Below are 24073 nucleotides of genomic sequence, written 5' to 3' on the forward strand. Positions count from 1 at the left end.
CCCAACATATTCCAAATAGCTTTATCCTTATTCATTCATTTTATACAACCATTAGATGTAAGTCTCACAACTGAGGCTATTATATAAACAGAGCCAAGGTAATGTGGCCGTATTGTCTCTCATGAGTTTCACAAAATTGTACCAAATGGACCAGTTCGTAGCTGGATTCTTCACCGATCTTTTATACCTTCTCCAGAACATAAATGTAGTTCGGTTCTCCAGTCCTGTGAGGTGGAAGAATTCCTGGGTTCTTTCTATGAAACCCACTCTCTCTTTATACTGTGGCCATGAGGCGGGACATTTTCTTAGGACTTTACGACCTCTCTCACAGAGCCTGGGTAGGGGGAGATAGGGGGATGGTGCATAGAAAACCCAAAGAGGGCAACGTCATGACACAGAGCATGACAACGAATGTGCGCATGCTGCAGCACAGGAGACGTTTCGATTTTTATACAGGCTGTTGTCAAAAAGGAGGATAATCTAAGTTTGGATCAGTGCTGAAGTTGTCTGTCAACTGTAAAAATGGAGCACACCAGAGATACCTGATCAATGAATTAGAGAAAAAGCCATTCGTTTTTTAAACATAGCAACTGCATATCATCATGTAGCCTTATATGCACTAACTTTTTTTCATTAGCGAAACTATCATTTTCTAATTTATTATTTTTCCATGGTATTTTTGTTACAAAATAATAATGATTAGGGCATGGGAATATGAGATAATCTGCTAGGCTAAATTAACAAACTACACATGCATACAGTGCATTCGGAAAGTATTCAGAGCACTTCACTTTCTCCACATTTTGTTCTGCTACAGACTTATTCTAAAATGGATAAAAAAAAATTGGGGTCTCCAGAGTGACACGGTGGTCTAAGGCATATCGCAGTTGTCGTGGAAATTGCAAGATTGTTATAATGCTTGTATTGTATTATAATGGTTGTTTTATTCAACAGAATGGAGTATTCTGTTAACTATTGTGTGTGTGTTTTACTGAGGAGGGCCTCTATGAGATAGCGCTGACGGAGGAGATTTACGATGTCTTTGGGTGATAAAACCTAAAGAGCATTCCAGAGAACATGAGCTAATGGTTCTGTTCTATACCGTACCAGGGAGAGACGGTTCCAGTTTGGAGTAGGAGGACCAGACACTGGTCTTTACAATGAAGTAGATACCTTTCATACAAATCTTAACCTTGTGACCCTTCTATGTATCTGTTGTTCATCATGTAGGTTGAGAGGGGTGTATCTTGGCTATAAAAGATCTTTGTACTTTTGTGTTGTCACTTTCAATGGTTCATTAGAAATGGCGCATCATTGAAAGTCAAGTGCTATTGCAAAGCTCTCATTATTAAAAATGTAGTTTAACCTGTCTGGGCTAAACTGGCACTCTATTCAACAGCCAGTGGAAGAGCGTGGCGCGAAATACAAAAACCTCAAAAATGCAATAATTTCAATATTTCAAACATACAACTATTTTACACCATTTGAAAGATAAGACTCTCGTTAATCTAACCACATTGTCCGATTTCAAAAAGGCTTTACAGCGAAAGCAAAACGTTAGATTATGTTAGGAGAGTACATAGACACAAATAACCACACAGCCATTTTCCAAGCAAGCATATATGTCACAAAAACCAAAAATACAGCTAAATGCAGCACTATCCTTTGATGATCTTCATCAGATGACACTCCTAGGACATTATGTTATACAATACATGTATGTTTTGTTCAATGAAGTTCATATTTATATCCAAAAACAGCTTTTTTACATTGGCGCGTGATGTTCAGAACATACATTCCCAGCAAAAACCTCCGGTGAATTTACAAAATTACTCATGATAAACGTTGACAAAATACATAATTATTTTAAGAATTATAGATACAGAACTCCTTTATGCAATCGCTATGTCAGATTTTAAAATAGCTTTTCGGCGAAAGCACATTTTGCACTATTCTGAGTACATAGCTCAGCCATCACGGCTAGCTAGTTTGACACCCGCCAAGTTCGGGGCACACTAAACTCAGAATTAGTATTAGAAAAATGGTATTACCTTTGCTGTTCTTCGTCAGAATGCACTCCCAGGACTGCTACTTCCACAAGAAATGTTGTGTTTGGTCCAAATAATCCATAGTTATGTCATAACACCTCCATTTTGTTTGTGCGTTCAGGTCACTATCCAAAGGGTAACGCGCGAGCGCATATCGAGACAAAAAAATTCAAAATGTTCCATTACCGTACTTAGAAGCATGTCTAACGCTTTTTAAAATCAATTTTTATGGTATTTTTCTCGTAAAATAGCGATAATATTCCAACCGGAAAATAGTGTATTCATTCAAAAAGGAAAAGAAAAAATGGCGTGGTCTCGTGAATGCGATATCCAATCTCTTAGTCACCAGGCAGTCCACTGACAAACTGATCTCCTATTATGTGCCCAGAGACAGGAGACGCCTCAATCCGGTTTCTAAAGGCTTTAGAGAGCCAATGGAAGCCTTAGAAAGTGTCACGTAACCCCACAGATCCTGTAGTTTCGATAGAGAAGCAAAAGGAGAACTACAAATTGTCACACAGGCCACTTCCTGCTTGGAATCTTCTCAGGTTTTTGCCTGCCATATGAATTCTGTTATACTCAGACACCATTCAAACAGTTTTAGAAACTTCAGAGTGTTTTCTATCCAAATCTACTAATAATATGCAGATTCTCATTTCTGGGCAAGAGTAGTAACCAGTTTAACCTCTCTGGGGTATGTGGGACGATTTCGTCCCACCTACGTAACAGCCACTTCAATCCAGTGGCGCGATTTTTGAATCGTTAGAAATGCTATAACTTCAATTTCTCAAACATATGACTATTTCACAGCTATTTAAAGACAAGAATCTCGTTAATCTAACCCCACTGTCCGATTTCAAAAAGGCTTTACAACAAAAGCAAAACATTAGATTATGTCAGCAGAGTACCCAGCCAGAAAAAATCTGACACCCATTTTTCAAGCTAGCATATCATGTCACATAAACCCAAACCACAGCTAAATGCAGCACTAACCTTTTATGATCTTCATCAGATGACACACCTAGGACATTGTGTTATACAATACATGCATGTCTGTTCAATCAAGTTCATATTTATATCAAAAACCAGCTTTTTACATTAGCATGTGACGTTCAGAAAAAGCATAACCACCGCAAACTTCCGGTGAATTTACTAACAGTTTGCTAAATTACTCACGATAAACGTTCACAAAAAGCATAACAATTATTTTAAGAATTATAGATACATTACCCCTCTATGCACTCGATATGTCCGATTTTAAAATAGCTTTTCGGATGAAGCACATTTTGCAATAATCTAAGTACATAGCCCGGCATTACAGGGCTAGCTATTTAGATACCCACCCAGTTCAGCCTCCACCAAAATCACATTTCCTATAAGAAAAATGTTCTTACCTTGCTTGTTCTTCATCAGAATACACTGCCAGGACTTCTACTTCAATAACAAATGTTGGTTTGGTCCCAAATAATCCATCGTTATATTCCAACAGCGACGTTTTGTTCGTGAGTTCTAGACACTATCAGAATGCTTCCTCACGGTCCCGCGCATGGCGCGTTGGCTTGTCAAAAATGTCTAAATATTCCATTACCGTACTTCGAAGCATGTCAACCGCTGTTTAAAACCAATTTTTATGCCATTTATGTCGTAGAGAAGTGATAATATTCCGACCGGGAGTATGCATTGAGCCTAAACAGCCGAATAAAATTTCTCCTCAGAAGCGACTCATGCACGCGCATCATTGAAAGGTCCTCCGAGCAGCCACTTACAAAAGGTGATAATATGTTTCAACCTGAGGCTCCCTCGTAAACCTTCAGGGTTTTCGCGGGCTCTGAGAGCCTATTGGAGCCCTGGGAATTGTCACGTTACAGCTAAGATCCTTACTTTTCAATAAAAAGAGGTAAGACGCACGACTCCTTGTCAGACAGGGTACTTCCTGCTTGAAGCCTTGTCAGGTTTTTGCCTGCCATAGGAGTTCTGTTATACTCACAGACACCATTCAAACAGTTTTAGAAAATTCAGAGTGTTTTCTATCCAAACCTGAACAATAATATGCATATTCTAGCTTCTGAGTTGGTGTAGGAGGCAGTTAAAAATGGGAACATATTTTTTCCAAAATTCTCAATACTGCCCCCTACCCCAAACAGGTTAAATTGGGTATGTTTTTTATCCGGCCGTGAAAATACTGCCCCCTAGCCCAGACAGGTTAAGTATAACTCTGACTGGTTTGTGAAGTTTGTTTCTCTTCATTTGGTAATACAGAAATTAGCCACCACACATTGTTGCGGCGTCCCATCAGCCTGAGGTGACTTCGGTCAGCCTGCGGTGTTTCCATTGAACAGTGTTTCCCAACGGAGTTTCAGTTGAACAGTGTTTCCTCTGACACATTGGTGCAGCTGGCTTCCGGGTTAAGCGAGCGGGTGTTAAGAAGCGCGGTGGTTCATGTTTCGAAGGACACATGACTCGACCTTCACCTCTCCCGAGCCTGTTGGGGAGTTGCAGCGATGAAACAAGGTCGTAATCACGAAATTGGGAGATTTTTTTCCCCTCATGAATCTACACACAATACCCCATAATGACAATGCAAAAACAGGTTTTTAGACATGTTTGCACATTTTATAAAAAACAGATTCCTTATTTAGTATTGAGCTATGAGACTCGAAATTGAGCTCAGGTGCATCCTGTTTCCATTGATCATCCTTAAGATGTTTCGATAACTTCATTTGAGTCCACCTGTGGTAAATTCAATTGATTGGACATGATTTGGAAAGGCACACACCTGTCTATATAAGGTCCCACAGTTGACAGTGCATGTCAGAGCAAAAACCAAGCCATGAGGTTGAAGGAATATCGCAAGACCTACAAGACAGGATTGTGTCGGTGTACAGATCTGGGGAAGGGTACCAAAACATTTTTGCAGCATTGAAGGTCCCCAAGAACACAGTGGCCTCCATCATTCTTAAATGGAAGAAGTTTGGAACCACCAAGACTCTTCCTAGAGCTGGCCGCCCGGCAAAACTGAGCAATCGGGGGAGAAGGGCCTTGGTCAAGGAGGTGATCAAGAACCCGATGGTCACTCTGACAGAGCTCCAGAGTTCCTCTGTGGAGATTGGAGAACCTTCCAGAAAGACAACCATCTATGCAGCACTCCACCAATCAAGCATTTATGGTAGAGTGGCCAGACGGAAGCCACTCCTCAGTAAAAGGCACATGACACCCCGCTTGGAATTTGCAAAAAGGCACTTAAAGGACTCTTAGACCATCAAAAACAAGGTTCTCTGGTCTGATGAAACCAAGATTGAACTCTTTGGCCTGAATGCCAAGCGTCACGTCTGGAAGAAACCTGGCACCTGGCTAATACCATCCCTATGGTGAAGCATGGGGGTGGCAGCATCATGCTGTGGGGATGTTTTCAGTGGCAGGGACTGGCAGACTAGTCAGGATCAAGGCAAAGATGAATGGAGCAAAGTACAGAGAGATTCTTAATGAAAACCTGCTCCAGAGCACTCAGGACCTCGGGCTGGGGTAAAAGTTTACCTTCCAACAGGACAACAACCCTAAGAACACAGCTAAGACAACGCAGGAGTGGCTTCGGGACATGTCTCTGAATATCCTTGAGTGGCCCAGCCAGAGCCCGGACTTGAACCCGATCCAACATCTCTGGAGAGACCAGAAAATAGCTGTGCAGCGACGCTCCCCTTCCACCCTGAGAGGATCTGCAGAAATGATTGGGAGAAACTCCCCAAATACAGGTGTGCCAAGCTTGTAGCGTCATACCTGAGGCCGTAATTGCTGCCAAAGGTGCTTCAATACTTTTGTCTATTTCCATTTGGGTTTTTTTGCTAAAATTTCTAAAAACAGTTTTTGCTTTGTCATTGTGGGGTATTGTGTGTAGATTGAGGGGAAAAAACTATTGAATCCATTTTAGAATAAGGCTGTAACAACAAAATGTGGAAATAGTCAAGGGGTCTGAATACTTTCCAAATGCTCTCTAGGTCACTGCATGATCCTCAAATAAAATACTGGCCAAACCCGTGTTTCTAAAAGTGAATTAAAAGGCACTGACTGAATAGCCTAATAAGGCATTTCTCGTTTCAGTGTTATTTAATTCTAAGTAATATTATGTTACATTTCATCTCACACAGCCTAAATGTGAAATGTATAAGCGTGTCGTTGAAATGCTGAGCACTCCTGCCAGTCTAGCATGTCACAAATGCTTCACAATGTATTTAAGTGGCAGGCTATAGCCTTGAAAATATTATAATAATGTAACCTATGGCTACCTGGCTTGCTCCTGACTGATTTAGCGTTAGTATGTTGTTTAATAGCCTGTTGAAATATTGAATGTCAATTGATAGTGACATAACACATTACTTCTCATGCAAAGTACATGTTTTGTCTCCTTGGCTATAGAAGGTTGTAGCGTAGCCTCTGAATGTCAGAGACAAACCAAAGATATCCTATATGCATTGGGAGTTACTTCTTTCCCCACCATTTTACAGCTTGTTTCTAGCATTGCGGACTAAAGCATCATTTTACATTGCTTTATATAATCAGGTCCATTTATTTGTTTTCTAAATCTTTAGCTAGCATAGGCCTATGCTTTTAGACATTTTATTTAACAAAAGCCACGATCCCCTCACACACCTCAATTCGAACCCTGGTTTTAACTTAACACACCAAGCCCTTCACTGACATTGAGATATTTAAAGAGTGCATGGTGACTGAAGGAATTGGTTGACAAAATCTATGGATAGTAGGCCATTTCATCTGTCAAACAGGTAGGCCTGCCTCTTATTTCTTGAATAGGAAGAAATAGGCTCCAACACAAAGCCCTCTTGTTAATAGCCTAAAGTAAATGTAAAATTTAGACTGTTTAAATGAATTAGCGCTTCTCGAATTAGCCTACTTTCAGCACCCAATCGCTGTCCATCTCCACGGCTGCCGCTTCATAGTAATAAAAGTTATTTAAATTACTTGAATATGGCTTATTATGAGGTCAATAACTCTGATAAATAGCTTCATTATGGGAAATGAAACAGTTTTTATTAAAATCTATCATAGCAGTAGCAAGTTTACCTCCAGTCCTCATCTCCCTCTCAAACTGAACAGGACTTTTTGTCCAGGGCTCATGATTGGTATAGCTTATCCATTGCAGTGTGGCAAAAAAAAGTTTGAACCCTTTTGAAATACCTGGATTTCTGCATAAATTCATCATAACATTTGATCTGATCTTAATTTTAATCACAACAATAGACAACCAGTGTGCTTAAACCAATAAAACACAATTTATTCTAGTTTTCATTTAAACATTCATAGTGCAGGTTGAAAAAAGTACATGAACCAAGGATAATGACTTTTCCAAAAGATAATTGGAGTCAGGAGTCAGCTAACTTAGAGTCCAATCAATGAGATGAGATTGGAGATGTTAGAGCTGCCCTGAGTTTCCTATTCACATGAAGCATTGCCTGATGTGAAACGCGCCTCCCTGCTCCGTTATCAGCTCCGTTAACAATGTGGGGCGACACACAAGTTAGTACATACATTTCTTAGTACATACATTTCACACTTTATTCTTAACTCCCGTCAGTAACAGTTTATGGAATAAAGAATATACAGACAAGCGTTCATGTTTTAATTAATTTTCAAAGTTTATTGTACTTATCAATGTTATGGATGAGCGCGTTGTTTGTTTGGTTCTGTTCCTCTCTCTCATCTCTGTAGCTTCCGGGTATGGTGGGATAAGGATCAGAGCTACGGTAATCGGGCTGGCTTTGTAGTGCCTGTCCCAACTGGTTCGTTCATGTGAATGGGCATTATTGGAAGACTCCATGTCAGTAGGGATGGGATTTTGTAAATGTGTTATATTGGTATATAGTATCATGAGAAAGGTGTTGCAATGTATATAATTCATTATGTTTAGCTGAGTGGGGGGTGGGGGGGGCTGTTGATGGGGGCAGGTTGATGGGGGCAGCATTGTTTTTAACCTTTCTGGGAAGGGCCTAGAGCCAGTGAAATTGCAGGGCGCCAAATTATAACAACAGAAAACTCAAAATTTAAATTCCTCAAACATACAAGTATTATACACCATTTTAAAGATGAACTTCTCGTTAATCCAACCACAGTGTCTGATTTCAAAAAGGCTTTATGGTGAAAGCACACCATGCGAATATGTTAGGTCAGTGCCTAGCCACAAAAAACCATATAGCCATTTTCCAAAGAAGGAGAGGTGTCACAAAAGTCAGAAATAGCATTAAAATGAATCACTTACCTTTGATGATCTTCATCTGATGGCACTCCCAGGTCTCCATGTTAGACAATAAATGTTTGTTTTGTTCGATAAAGGGAGGGGTGCGTCCATGGGAGGGGTGCGTCACTTGAGTGGGATGAGTCACTGACGTGGTCTTCCTGTCTGGGTTGGCGCCCCCCCCTTGGGTTGTGCCATGGCGGAGATCTTTGTGGGCTATACTCGGCCTTGTCTTAGGACGGTAAATTGGTGGTTGTAGACATCCCTCAAGTCGTGTGGGGGCTGTGCTTTGGCAAAGTGGGTGGGGTTATATCCTGCCTGTTTGGCCCTGTCCGGGGGTATCATCGGATGGGGCCACAGTGCCTTCTGATCCCTCCTGTCTCAGCCTCCGGTATTTATGCTGCAGTAGTTTATGTGTCGGGGGGCTAGGGTCAGTCTGTTACATCTGGAGTATTTCTCTTGTCTTATCCGGTGTCCTGTGTGAATTTAAATATGCTCTCTCTAATTCTCTCTTTCTCTCTTTCTTTCTTTCTCTCGGAGGACCTGAGCCCTAGGACCATGCCTCAGGACTACCTGGCATGATGACTCCTTGCTGTCCCCAGTCCACCTGGCCATGCTGCTGCTCCAGTTTCAACTGTTCTGCCTGCGGCTACGGAACCCTGACCTGTTCACCGGACGTGCTTGTTGCACCCTCGACAACTACTATGATTATTATTATTTGACCATGCTGGTCATTTATGAACATTTTAACATCTTGACCATGTTCTGTTATAATATCCACCCGGCACAGCCAGAAGAGGACTGGCCACCCCTCATAGCCTGGTTCCTCTCTAGGTTTCTTCCTAGGTTTTTGGCCTTTCTAGGGAGTTTTTCCTAGGGAGTTTTTCCTAGCCACCGTGCTTCTTTCACATGCATTGCTTGCTGTTTGGGGTTTTAGGCTGGGTTTCTGTACAGCACTTTGAGATTTCAGCTGATGTACGAAGGGCTATATAAATACATTTGATTTGATTTGATCTTTATGTCCAAATACCTCCTTTTTGTTTGCGCGTTTAGTCCAGTAATCCAAATGCACAAAGCGCGGGCACAAAGTCTAGACGAAAAGTCAAAAAACTTCCATTTGAGTTCGTAGAAACATGTCAAACGATGTTTCTAATCAATCCTTAGTGTGTTTTTATTATAAATATTCAATAATGTTTCAACCGAACAATACTGTTTTCATTAGAAAGGAAAGGGAACGGAGCTCGTGCTCACAGCCACGCGAAAGCCAAGGCTTTCACCTGGGCCATCTGCTTAGAGTGCTCTTATTCGCTCCCCTTTCACAATAGTAGCCTGAAACAACTTCTAAAGACTGTTGACACCTAGTGGAAGCCTTAGGAAGTGCAATCTGACCCCACAGGTACTGGATATTTGATAGGCATTCACTTGAAAACTACAAACCTCAAAATTCCCACTTCCTGGTTGGATTTTTCTGAAGTTTTCACCTGCCATATGAGTTCTGTTAAACTCACAAACATTATTTTAACAGTTTTGGAAACTTTAGAGTTTCTATCCAAATCTATTATATGCATATTCTAGCTTCTGGGCCTGGGTAACAGGCAGTTTACTCTGGGCACGCTTTTCATCCAAACTTCCCAATGTTGCCCTCTATCCCTAAAGAGTTTTAAGCTGTCCCCATAATGTATACTTTGGATGACAGTACTGGTCTTCTTCCGGATTCACTATATAAATAAACACCCTTGCACAGAAGTACTTTTGCGGCTCCGCCATCTTTTTATTTGATAGAGGTTAGGTTTTTCAGTTTAGCCTTCTAGCCTACTCTACGTGACATACACTAAACAAGAATGGTGGTCATGAGAGGACACCACAGAAGAAGCCACTACTGTCCAAAAAAAAAACATTGCTGCACATCTGAAGTTTGCCGAAGAGCACCTGGATGTTCCACAGCGCTTCTGGCAAAATATTCTGTGGACAGATGAAACTAAAGTTGAGTTGTTTGGAAGGAACACACAACACTATGTGTGGAGAAAAAAAGGCACAGCACACCAACATCAAAACCTCATCCCAACTGTAAAGTATGGTGGAGGGAGCATCATGGTTTGGGGCTGCTTTGCTGCCTCATGGCCTGGACAGCTCGCTATCATCGATGGAAAAATGAATTCCCAAGTTTATCAAGACATTTTGCGGGAGAATGTAAGGCTATTTGTCCGCCAAATGAAGATCAACAGAAGTTGGGTGACACAACAGGACAACGACCCAAAACACAGAAGTAAATCAACAACAGAATTGCTTCAACAGAAGAAAATACACCTTCTAGAGTGGCCCAGTCAGAGTCCTGACCTCAACCGATTTAAAATGCTTTGGCATGACCTCGAGAGCAGTTCACACCAGACATCCTCAGAATATTGCTCAACTGAAACGGTTTTGTAAAGATGAATGGTCCAAAATTCCTCCTGCCCGTTGCGCAGGTCTGATCTGCAACTACAGACAATGTTTGGCTGAGTTTATTACTGCCAAAGGAGGCTCAACCAGTTATTAAATGCACGGGGTCACATACTTTTTCCACCCTGCACTGTGAATGTTTACACGGTGTGTTCAATAAAGACATGAAAATGTATAATTGTTTGTTATTAGTTTTAGCAGGCTATTGTTTTAGCAGGCTATTAGTTTTAGTTTGTCTATTGTTGTGACTTAGAAGAAGATCAGATCAAATGTTAGGACCAATTTCTGCAGAATTCCAGGTATTTCCAAAGGGTTCACATACTTTTTCTTGCCACTGTATAATGCAGTGTAGCCTAGTTTTATATAAACCATCACAGCAACGCAAAAACTTGTGCACACTCTTCGTATAGCCTAGGCCTATGGATTATTTCATTGAGACCACAGTAGGCACACTTGATATTGCGCGCCCAGCAGAGAATCCGGGGCAGCATCGGGCACACATCAAAATATAATAAGCAGCTAATTCTCAAACACTGAGCAATATGGCATTTCATTGATTACAAATTGCATGACCCTCCCCCTAACTGAAATGTAAAAAAGCATGACCCTCCCCCATTTCCCTCCGAGTAATAATTGTGTACATTTCGACCGGTCCCTTATCATATTGAGGTTCAGTTAGCAAATTATCACTGACCAATGATTTGGAGGAAACTTCTCCAAGCATGTGACTTTTTTTCCCTTTTGGTACTGTTTAAGCCTGTACTAAAGGTTATTTGCAATTCAAGATGACAATAATACAGTTTAAAGCAACATATGTAAATCTCCATGCATTAAGAACAACCTTGTACAGACCTGTTTGAATAATGCTTTGCACCATTCGGAGATGCACTTTGTAGCCTATTCTGTAACTTAATCTGTTTCTCTTTTTACTGTGTGCGTTAGGGGTTGTCATTTTATTTATACTGTGCGATCGTTGTATTTTGTACACACGTCAATTTATACTGGATTGTGTCATCAGGGGAGGTCTGTAAGGCCGGTTGGATTCATTTGCATACAGGGAGGGACATAGCTGCAGGGAAGTTGTTTTGTGAAGGGGGTTCTGAATAGTAAAGCATTACATGCATCTATGCGGACTAACAATAAAATCCAATTCCTAATGGGATGAGTAGCCTAAGCATAGGACAAGATTCGGTAACAGTATCACTGCTGCCCAAGTTAATTTAACTCAACAACAAAAAAAAGACTGCAAAAAAGCCTGTTGTGGACAGCGTAGACATTTCTTTGTAGGCTGCTACAAGGGGTTTGTGTGGGAGAGGGAGAGAAAGTGAGAAGGGGTGTTGTAACTAAATTAGTAAACGCCAGATTGTGGCTAATAAAACTGAGCACTGAAAACAAACGGCTTCAGGGCCATTTGATGGTTGCAGACGAGAGCGTTTTTATTGATCTGTTTCTGTCAGTGTCAACAGTAGCCTATAGTACTATGCCACCCTGTCATTTTTGTCTCCAGTCATCAAGTGTAGTAGAATTGCATGAAATGTGCTTATAGACTCAAAAAGAAAGAGAAATTATCTGATGAAGTCTATAGCCTAGGTCTTTTTTTTGCGGGCAGTTTTTGAGTTATATTATTAGCCTAAATTATGACTATCCAATCTACTTATCACATTAGGAATAGTAGGCTATCTTACATAAGTCTGAAAATGCGATGATAGATGCATGGAATGCTTTAATATAAAGGTGAATTTTAAGGTAAAAATTAGCTTCCCCAAACATGAAATTCACGTTCAGACTGTGGGAGAGGGAAGGGGGACAAGGAGGAAGAGAGAGAGACCCGACTACTGAAACTAAACTGTCTATCATACAGCAGTGCAAGTGTCCAACCCCCACAACGGAATAGATAAGAGCATATCATGAGTGCACGGCTTACAAAACAGAGCTGGGAGCTCTCCATGCAGAATGGGGCCCATATATAAATATCCCATGTTTTTTTCTCTCCCCAATCCCATTATCATTTATATCAATAATGCAACGGAGTTACTGGCCCAACGCTCTTAACCGCTAGGCTACCTGCCGCCCATCACAATGCGCCTTTGATTGTTTACACCTGTCGACAAATGTGGGAACAATCAAAATGTGGACAAGAGCAGGACAACGGAAGCACTTTAGAACCAGGTATAAACGGGGCTAGTGACGTAAAACAAAAAAAAACACTGTCATGAGCCTCATTTATACCTGATGCTAACATGTGCCCTTTGTACGGATCTTATCCACATTCTGATTGTGCCCGCATTGTAACCATTGCATCTAGACATGATAGTAAAATGCACCTTTATACGTACACTGTGTTCACATTGTAAACAGATTTTCTGATGCCTCCTTGTATGCAGATTATTTAACAGATATTCTTTTAAAATCATATTTATTTATTTTAAGACAATTGTTGATGCCACAAGTCAATTGTGCTACCTGTCAATGATTTTAGAGACTGGTATAATTATGATTTAAATGGTTTGACCATCCAGATCTGTTTACACTTGATTGATATCCAGATAACATGGGTCTCTGACTACCTCCGGGGGTGGTCAGGAAGATCTGATCACAATGCGTCTTTCAATCGTCTACACCTGTCTAAAAATGTGGCACAATCAGAATGTGGACCGGATCACGACAAAAGACTCATGTTAGAATGTGGTATAAACGGGGCTATGGCGGCATCATATTGGTGATGGAGAAAGTTGACCTTTGCAAGGAAATTTGATGGACTCATGCAGGAAGAAGTAGAATATCCTAATATCCACTCTCAAAGCATTCTATAATTGTTGTTCAAAGATGAATGAATCCTATCCTCATAAAATGCGTTTTGCCAGCGCTGCCAATTATTTTAGGTGGCCATCAAGTGCAGTTATGGACCCACATACTAAACAATTGTTATCTTGCTTTTAGGCCTATTGTACTTGTTTTTATTTGTATTCACAGTCACTCACTCTGAATTTACTCACACCTAATGTAAAATGTAGCCTATCAAATTCCCGATACAGTTCTAGGGCTATGAGGCAGTCAGACAGGACAACACACATTCTTGTCCTCACACACAAAGAGAAGAGACACTTGCCGTAGATTCTAAAACAAGTCTTTATTGGTCAATGTACAGAAAGTGCTGCCATTACCACCAAAGAGAAAGCAACCCCAAACATTTACAAAACAAAACAAAAATAATCATATATAAAATAACTGTCTTGAACTGTTTTTAAAGGGTTTATATGCAAAACAGTTTATTTGTACTCCTCTATGACACGCATGGTGAGAATTTCAATTGCCTACTTCTCACGTTCTCGCTAGCCGCCTTCTCAAAACCCATTGGAGAAGGTCAGAGGGGCAGGACCTCTGGCTTTCTCATCCAATGGGTTTTAAGGAGGCGACGACATAGGATGTGAGGAGTGTGCAATTGAGATTCTCCCATGGTATAAAGATGGGGTGAAACAAGGCAATGGTAGACGCGTCTCACAATGATAACATTACAACCACAGGCGTTAAGGCCGACAGGGGGAAGAGTTCTAACCACTGCTACAGACATAAACATGTAACGGATGCAGTGTTTAGAGTGGCATTCTGGGAAATACAAGGGGTCAGAAACAAGGAGTTGGCTAGATTCAGCTACAGCAGACATGTTATAGGCGACCAGAGAAGGAGCGAGAGAATCAATCGTTTCAGTTTTTTTACAGTGGGACTTCTGACAGAGGTGGCCTGTCATAGAAAAACATAAGGGGTGTATCTCAATACTCAGTCACTTTGACTCCTTTCCTTAATCTGTCTGGACATGAAATGGGCAGGTGGAAGCAGAATTCTGGTAGGCAATGGCACCCACCAGTTTACTTTCACCTTACCTGTGTTTTTGATGGCAGGTGAAGGAAAGAAAACAAGAAGAGGAATCCACTTTAGCCCATTGAGATGTGCCCAAAGAGAATGGGCGTGTTTGAGTGGTAAGGCTAAAGCAACTGACTGTAGATGAAAGTCGAGGAATGAAGTCGTGGGAGGAGAAACTGCGACAGCCGAAAGTCGGACACAAATGTGGTTTTCAAACAGCAAAGCTCAGATTAACATGGCAGTGTTGCCATTGTTTATAAAATAAACATATCCAACCCCCATATCACTCAAACTGAAATCATATGTGTGTACATTGTAGGCTACAATCAATTAGTGAGAGAGAGCCTAAAATATCGCATTCATTTGTATATATCGTGTTTGAGTCACTTTCTCGTGGGTTAAACAAAAACACCCTAATGATTGGTTGACAATAGAGCCTCCCACAATGCAGGCGATGGCTGCAGGATGAAGTTGATGAAGAGCAACTGCAGAAACTTGCAGTCGACTGCAGTCAAAACTTCATTACCTTTTGATCACATGATTTTTGTAAAGTTAATGCAGGCGACATGTAAGCGCAAGTCAGACAATTTTTATTCTCATAATGCAACACACGTTGAAAGGCGGTGACCAACGCACCGACTTGACAAAAGTGATCCGCTCGAACGCGCCCAATGTTACAAGTTGTCTCTGCCCAGGCTGAAAATGCTAACCTGTCAAGCCAATAATCGGAATTTTGACTGATGTTCCGCTCTGGTGGTGACTAAAGGGAGTTTACTCCAACATTTGTTTGTCAGACGCTTACATGTGCATATTGCGTGATTTAAACAACATAAGGCATGGACTTGAGATAATTCTTCATGTATGAAAGTTTGATTATTGGGTTAACTATCCCTTTAAGTGCCTACTCTCATACCCTCATCTCAGCCTCAGAAGTAGGTGGACACAAGCAGGGACACAAGTCAACAGCAAACACAGAGATAGAAATGACCATGAGCGCTAAAGTCACCCTCAAGCACTAATCTAGGGTCAGTTGTCCATTTTCCCTCCAAATGTTTAAAGTTAGGATTTAGGGAAGGTCATTTGATTCTAAATATGTGGTCTGGGGCAACTTGCCTACTCAAAATGCCCGTGATGCAAGCAAATTTGGACATACAGTTTGAGGAAAGGTAGGTGGGAGACAAGGTGAATTATAGTTCAGCTATGCTACCTGCTATATACACGTTACGAGGGATTTATAAAAACATACAGGAACTTTTCTCTCTTTTTCATATTTTCAAGAAAAAGAACCAGGCAGACAGAAAAAAAGGAGAATCTATCAAAATGTTCAAAATTTGTTTTGTAAATACATCCTCTCTTATACCTCTGTTAATGACAATTTGTTAGTCTGTCTTTCAGAAGACGTAAAATAAACATTTCCATGATTTAAAATGAATAAAATATAATCTCATAATCGAATGCAAAAAAAAAATACTTTAAAGTACAGTATTAAAATTGCAAAAAAATTCAACAATTTGTATTAATGCTAAAGAGCGGACATACAATGAACAATTTTCCAAGAGCTTTTTGTATTAACAAAAAGCAATTGAGATAGATAACGGGGGAAAATGTGGTGTCCAATCTTTTGTGTCCAAACCCAGAAATAATTCAGCACAGATGAACAAGCCATTGGATATAAGGTGGAAATGTGCTTGTGCAAATTTTCAATTGGCCCTATTGTGTTGTCAATGGCAGTCTTAAATAGGATCGAGCAGTTACACCAAAATGGGAGAAATCAGCTCCACTGGCAAGAGAAGTGGACAATTGCTTATGGCTAGTCAACCTTTTTGGTTGTAATGCCTTAGTTTGACCAGAAGAGAGCAACATTTCATTAAAAAATGTGCCCTTTTCACAAATGATTGTGACTGCAGATTCTGTATAATATGTAGGTGTGTGTGTACATGCGTGACAGATCAATACGTTATCGAGGAGCTATCCCATTCCAGCTTGCTCTTCTGCTTTCCCTCCTTCTTCACTTCCCTCTCATCCTCCTCCTCTTCCTCCTCTGTTTCATCACTGTCGCCTGACTCTGCACTCATGTCACCTGCCTGCTCATCGTCCTCTTCTTCTTCATCATCATCATCTTCCTCTTCGTCTCTTACCACCTCTTCCACCGCCTGAGGCCCTCCGATGTGCAGGACAGGATAAAGTGAAACACTGAATTACTACTATGTAGAAGACACTTCAAAGCTATTTATCAGAAAACATCCCTGTAGGTGATGTCTGGCCTTGCTACAAAACCCAAAACCTAAATCTAATACCAAAACAGAGTCAATGTAATACATATAATAAAACCTCAACCACAAATCAACTCCTAGCCATACAACTAGGCATAGACCTATTCAATATTCAACTACACCTAGACCTATTCAATCATTTAATGTGCCATCGAGTTGATATAGTTAGCGGTGCCTTCTTTGGGACATTCTTTGACTAATGTTCTCTCACCTCCATAGGGTTGACTGTGATGGTGAGGGTGGAGTCATCCCAGTCCATCTTTGGGTCCTTGGCCCCGTCCTCCTCCCTCTTGGAGCCGTCCAGGTGGGTACTGTGGAGCCTGTAGATGCCCAGCACCACTATGACCACCAGGGCGGCGATACAGATCACAATCACCACCGTGGCAGCTGGAGGGGTGCCTGTGGGGGAGAAGTGTTTAAAGGGTAAATTCACCTGAATTACAAGAAATGTGCTGTGTCCTCCCTACCTTTGGGAGATCACTCAGTTCTGCGTGTGTGTGTGTGTCTGTGACACAGAGAGAGGGAGAGAGACAGCGTGCGTCTATCTGTGTGTGTATGATCTGAAGGCGTAGCCCGGGGTTCCCCAACTAGGGGGCCGCAGGCCAAATTAGGCCCACGGGTGATTTTATTTGCCCCCATCCAACTTTTCAGAGCAAGAAAAGTTATTTTAATTTTATTCCAAAGTATTCCCATGGATCTGTTTGGGCTTCTTGCGGTCAATTTGCAGCCTACAAATTATTTATAGTTATGTTCCGGCCCCCTGACCATCCACTGTAGAAAGGATCCATTTTTACATTTTAGTCATTTAGCAGACGCTCTTATCCAGAGCGACTTACAGTAGTGAATGCATACATTTCATACCATGCATTTATTTGTGTATTTTTGTATTTTTTGTACTGGCCCCCCGTGGGAATCGAACCCACAACCCTGGCGTTGCACACACCATGCTGGCGTTGCAAACACCATGCTCTACCAACTGAGCCACAGGGAAGGCTTAGCCTAATCTGGATCCCTCTCCAGTTCAACAAAACACACTCTCAAGCCTCTGATAGTAGCAGGGAAATGTGCTCACCGCGTGTGTGTGTGTGTGTGTGTGTGCGTGTACATTTGTGTGTCTGTGTGGGTGAACACTTCTGGTTGCCTTACCTGAGATGTGGGAATTGAGAGTGTGCACCATCAGTGGATGATGCACAGGCCGCATGTACTGGGATTGGACAGCCATGTGGTTGACATGCTCTACGGGTGCTGAGTTGTGGAGGACACTAATCTGAGGGTGGGACAAAGTACATATCAGTCAGTATGGAGACGGCAATGATGTAGAGAAAGATAGATCGATGAGATAAAGGGTAAATGGGTCTGGTTGATGAGTGACGGTGCAGAAATGGGAAGAGAGACTGAGTGGTGAAGGGTGAGAGAAACGGAGAGAGGGGTGTAGAAAGAGGCAGGAAGACAGAGGAGTGGCAGTGGTGGAGATGGGAGAATAGAGAGTGTGAGTGGAAAAGGGGTGAAATAGAAAAGGAAAGATGGGTAAAGCTTCTTCCCTGACCTCCAGATTGAACTCGTTGCTGGTGTAGCGGCCGTTGAGCTCGGAGCAGGTGAGCCTGAACCTCCTGTTAGTCAGGGTCGCCGGGCGCCAGTTCCTATAGCGCACCTGCCTGAGGGCCTCCTCATAGTGGGCCATGGAGTCCACACCTGGGGAAAATGCATTATTACCAAAGGTGTCCCTGGTGTTCACAGCCATATATAGATGGTGTCCCTCAGGGCTCAACGCTGGGCCCAGCTCTAATAACTACAAGAGCTTCTCGTACCAGGTGACACACAATAAGGAATTTATGTTTAGGTATGAAAAGTGTGATATGAATAATGCTTCATAAATTGAAGTGCATACCATATATGGAGATGCCTGAGGTGGAGTTTGTGGCATCCAGGTGTTTCCCTATTAGGGAGCTGTGGTGAATCTCCAGACTCTCATGCTCTGGATTGAGCTCCTCTCCGATCACCAGGACATCACAGTAATCCAGGTTGTGCATAACCTCCAGAACACCAGGCCTGTGGACTGTACCTACACATACACACACACACACACACAAAATCCAACACAGACATGAATGCTCACACACGCACTTTTTCAACGCTGTGCTACATCAACACGTATCCATGGTAACCACCCCACCCACCTGCGCTGAACGGCACACCGTCGCTCTTGGTTACAGTGCTGGTGATCCGCAGCTCCTTGAAGGGTGCCACGCCCGTGGCTCCACGCAGGTCGGCGGAAGGCTTGACGAGTCGATCTGAACCAGCGATGGTGATCCGTGGCTCGCTGGGTGGCAGGACTATTACTACTGCCTTAATGTCTGGGATGGAGATGCATATGTCCTCCCCGAAACACCTGAGCACCCAAAAACAACAGGAGAGAGGGAGGGTGAAGAAGAAGGGATAAGGAGAAGAACATGGAGATAGACATTAGCGTATGCAGATAATGCAGAAAGAGCACTTTCTTTTCTTCAGGTCATAATTGTTCTGGCCAGGGCAGTTTTTGTAGATAATTGGCCTACACATAAGGAGTAACAGGGTAAGAAAGACTAGGGGAACATCACTGCCATCTGATACTAATCATATTGGAATCGAAAATGGCATAAATTGCATTGTGTGTCACTATTCATTTGTGCCTTCATCCAAGAGTATACTGACTACATACTCTTTCTGGTCCTAGCAATGAATGACTGGGCACTTTTCATTCTCATTTCAGAGATGAGAGACACATAATGCAGGGACAGATTGTGACGGAGGCAACTGTGAAAGTGGACTTCCAATGTTTGTCCACTTTTTGGGGGGAGTGATGCTGTTTTCAGACAGATGGCCTCAAGTTGCCCATTTCCAATAACACACACGCACACAGACGTAGGCACGCTTGGACATGCACCCACCCACGGATACACACTCTCTCTCTGTTTATCCTATAATTGGCCTAATATAATGTAAACACACACTAATTATCACATTTTCTCATCAACACAATTTAACACGTTCTAAGCCCACGGTTGACATGAAGCGTAACCCCAAACAAAGAAACATTTAAGGAGTTATTACTTTTTTAATTCAGTGAATGTAGTAAAACAACTTTCTATCTAATAGTTCTATTCAGACCCTTTGCTATGAGACTAAAAATGGAGCTCAGGTGCATCCTGTTTCCATTGATCATCCTTGAGATGTTTATACAACTTGATTGGAGTCCACCTGTGGTAAATTAAATTGATTGGACATGATTTGGAAAGGCACACACCTGTCTATATAAGGTCCCACAGTTGACGGTGATGTCAGAGCTAAAAACCAAGCCACGAGGTCGAAAGAATTGTCTGTAGAGCTCTGAGACAGGATTGGGTCGAGGCACAGATCTGGGGAAGGGTACCAGAAAATGAGTGCAGCATTGAAGGTCCCCAATAACACAGTGGCATCCAACATTCTTAAATGGGAGATGTTTGGAACCACCAAGACTCTTCCTTAGAGCTGGCCACCCGGCCAAACTGAGCAATCAGGGGAGAGGAGCCTTGGTCAAGGAGGTGACCAAGAACCCGATGGTCACTCTGACAGAGCTCCAGAGTTCCTCTGTGGAGATGGGAGAACCAGACTCTCAGACCATGAGAAACAAGTTTCTCTGGTGTGATGAAACCAAGATTTTACTCTTTGGCCTGGATGCCAAGCGTCAGGTCTGGAGGAAATCTGGTAGCATCCATAGAGTGAAGCATGGTGGTGGCAGCATCATGCTGTGGGAATGTTTTTCAGCAGCAGGGACTGGGAGACCCGCAAGTATCGAGGGAAAGATGAACGGAGCAAAGTACAGAGAGATCCTTGATGAAAACCTGCTCAGGACCTCAGACTGGGGTGAAGGTTCAACTTCCAACAGGACAACGACCTTAACTTGTTATGGATAGGGGGCAGTATTTTCACGACCGGATAAAAAACATACCCGATTGAATCTGATTATTACTCCTGCCCAGAAACTAGAATATGCATATAATTATTAGCTTTGGATAGAAAACACTCCAAAGTTTCTAAAACTGTTTGAATGGTGTCTGTGAGTATAACAGAACTCATTTGGCAGGCCAAAACCTGAGAAGATTCCAAACGGGAAGCGCCCTCTCTGACTATTTCTTGGCCTTCTTCATCATCTCTATCCAAAACAGGGATCTCTGCTGTAACGTGACATTTTCTAACGCTCCCATAGGCTCGCAGAAGGCGCCAGAACGTTGAATGATGACTTTGCAGGCCATGGCTGAAAAACAGTAGCGCATCTGGATAGTGGTCGATCTGAGAACAATGAGACTGGGGGCGCGTGCACGAGACGACTCCATGTTTTTATATTTTCGTCTTTGAACGAAAACAGGGTTTCCTGGTCGGAATATTATCGCTTTTTTGCGCGAAAAATCGCATAAAAATTGATTTTAAACAGCGTTTGACATGCTTCGAAGTACGGTAATGGAATATTTTGAATTTTTTTGTCACGAAACGCGCCAGGCGTGTCACCCTTCTTTACCCTTCGGATAGTGTATGGAACGCACGAACAAAACGCCACTATTTGGATATAACTATGGATTATTTGGAACCAAACCAACATTTGTTATTGAAGTAGAAGTCCTGGGAGTGCATTCTGACGAAGAACAGAAAAGGTAATCCAATTTTTCTTATAGTAAATCTGAGTTTGGTGAGTACCAAATTTGGTGGGTGTCAAAATAGCCGGCCATCATGGCTAGCTATCTACTCAGAATATTGCAAAATGTGCTTTCACCGAAAAGCTATTTTAAAATCGGACACCGCGATTGCATAAAGGAGTTCTGTATCTATAATTCTTAAAACAATTGTTATGTTTTTTGTGAACGTTTATCGTGAGTAATTTAGTAAATTCACCGGAAGTGTTCGGTGGGAATGCTAGTTCTGAACGTCACATGCTAATGTAAAAAGCTGGTTTTTGATATAAATATGAACTTGATTGAACAAAACATGCATGTATTGTATAACATAATGTCCTAGGAGTGTCATCTGATGAAGATCATCAAAGGTTAGTGCTGCATTTAGCTGTGGTTTTGTTTTTTGTGACATTATATGCTAGCTTGAAAAATGGGTGTCTGATTATTTCTGGCTGGGTACTCTGCTGACATAATCTAATGTTTTGCTTTCGTTGTAAAGCCTTTTTGAAATCGGACAGTGTGGTTAGATAAAGGAGAGTCTTGTCTTTAAAATGGTGTAAAATAGTCATATGTTTGAAAAATTTAAGTTTTGGGATTTTTGAGGAATTTGTAATTTGCGCCACACCTATCATTGGATATTGGAGCAGGTGTATTACCTTTGCTGTTCTTCGTCAGAATGCACTCCCAGGACTTCTACTTCAACACCCAATGTTGTTTTGGTTCCAAGTAATCCATAGTTATATCCAAATAGCTCCGTTTTGTTTGTGCGTTCAAATCACTATCCGAAGGGTGACGCGATTTTTCTCGTAAAATAGCGATAATATTCCAACCGGGAGACGTTGTATCCGTTCAAACACTGAAAGAAGAAAATGGAGTCGTCACATGCACGCGCGCACCAGTGCCACTGTTCTCAGAAGTACCACTCTCCAAAACCCCTACTGTTTTTCGCCCAGAGACTGCAGAGTTATCATTCCACATTCTGGCGCCTTCTGAGAGCCAATGAAAGCCTTAGAAAATGTCACGTTACAGCAGAGATCCTGTATTTTCGATAAAGAGGCTACAGAAGGCCAAGAAATGGTCAGACAGGGCACTTCCCATATAGAATCTTCTCAGGTTTTGGCCTGCCATATGAGTTCTGTTATACTCACAGACACCATTCAAACAGTTTTAGAAACTTTAGAGTGTTTTCTATCAAAATCGACTAATTATATGCATATTCTAATTTCTGGGCAGGAGTAATAACCAGATTAAATCGGGTACGTTTTTTATCCGGCCGTGAAAATACTGCCCCCTATCCCAAACAGGTTATCTAGCTGAATAAACTAAGTTTGAGCCTATTCCTGGAAACATTGAACCACTGTAGTTTACATCAATTATAATTTCTAAGTGGAAGTTGGAATAGTTATATTTGAGTGTTTCAGTGAATGGTTAGTGAGGGAGGCCCTGCTCTCTCGCTTCCCCAGTTGTTTAGTTAATTTTCATTCCAATCTCCTTTGCATTAGCGTAGCCTCTCCTGTAGCCTGTCAACTATGTGTCTGTCTATCCCTGTTCTCTCCTCTCTGCACAGGCCACACAAACGCTTCACACCGCATGGCCGCTGCCACTCTAACCTGGTGGTCCCAGCGTGCACGACCCACGTGGAGTTCCAGGTCTCCGGCAGCCTCTGGAACTGCCGGTCTGCGGCCAACAAGGCAGAGTTCATCTCAGCCTATGCTACCCTCCAGTCCCTCGACTTCTTGGCGCTGACGGAAACATGGATTACCACAGAAAACACTGCTACTCCTACTGCTCTCTCCTCGTCTGACCACGTGTTCTCGCAATACCCCTAGAGCATCTGGTCAGCGGGGTGGCGGGACTGGAATCCTCATCTCTCCCAAGTGGACATTCTCTCTTTCTCCCCTGACCCATCTGTCTATCTCCTCCTTTGAATTCCATGCTGTCACAATCACTAGCCCATTCAAGCTTAACATCCTTATCATTTATCGCCCTCCAGGTTCCCTTGGAGAGTTCATCAATGAGCTCACCCCTCACAATTCTGGGTGACTTTAACCTCCCTACGTCTACCTTTGACTCATTTCTCTCTGCCTCCTTCTTTCCACTCCTCTCCTCTTTTGGCCTCACCCTCTCACCGTCCCCCCCTACTCACAAGGCAGGCAATACGCTTGACCTCATCTTTACTAGATGCTGTTCTTCTACCAATCTCACTGCAACTCCCCTCCAAGTCTCGCTCTCCTCCAACACTACTCACTCTGCCCCTACTCAGATGGTATTGCGCCGTCGCAACCTTCGCTCTCTCTCTCTCCTGCTACTCTCTCCTCTTCCATCCTATCATCTCTTCCCTCTGCTCAATCCTTCTCCAACCAATCTCCTGATTCTGCTTCCTCAACCCTCCTCTCCTCCCTTTCTGCATCCTTTGACTCTCTATGTCCCCTTTCCTCCCGGCCGGCTCGGTCCTCCCCTCCTGCTCCGTGGCTTGACGACTCATTGCGAGCTCACAGAACAGGGCTCCGGGCAGCCGAGCGG

General features: G+C 42.4%; 1 protein-coding gene across 1 annotated transcript in view; it reads right to left on the minus strand.

Annotated features, from left to right (window-relative positions):
- Positions 1-13842: 13842 nt before the first annotated feature.
- LOC115156760 (calsyntenin-2) overlaps positions 13843-24073 on the minus strand; it is a 303928-nt gene continuing 293697 nt past the window's right edge. The window contains exons 12-17 of the mRNA XM_029704424.1: positions 19043-19254; positions 18754-18927; positions 18412-18557; positions 18012-18132; positions 17077-17264; positions 13843-16745 (exon numbers count right to left, since the gene is read on the minus strand). Coding sequence (XP_029560284.1) covers positions 16542-16745; positions 17077-17264; positions 18012-18132; positions 18412-18557; positions 18754-18927; positions 19043-19254 — 1045 coding nt within the window. The 3' untranslated portion in view covers positions 13843-16541. The remainder of the gene's footprint in view (positions 16746-17076; positions 17265-18011; positions 18133-18411; positions 18558-18753; positions 18928-19042; positions 19255-24073) is intronic.

This window comes from Salmo trutta, chromosome 21 (assembly GCF_901001165.1).
Source record: "Salmo trutta chromosome 21, fSalTru1.1, whole genome shotgun sequence".
In the NCBI taxonomy this organism is placed as follows: Eukaryota; Metazoa; Chordata; class Actinopteri; order Salmoniformes; family Salmonidae; genus Salmo; species Salmo trutta.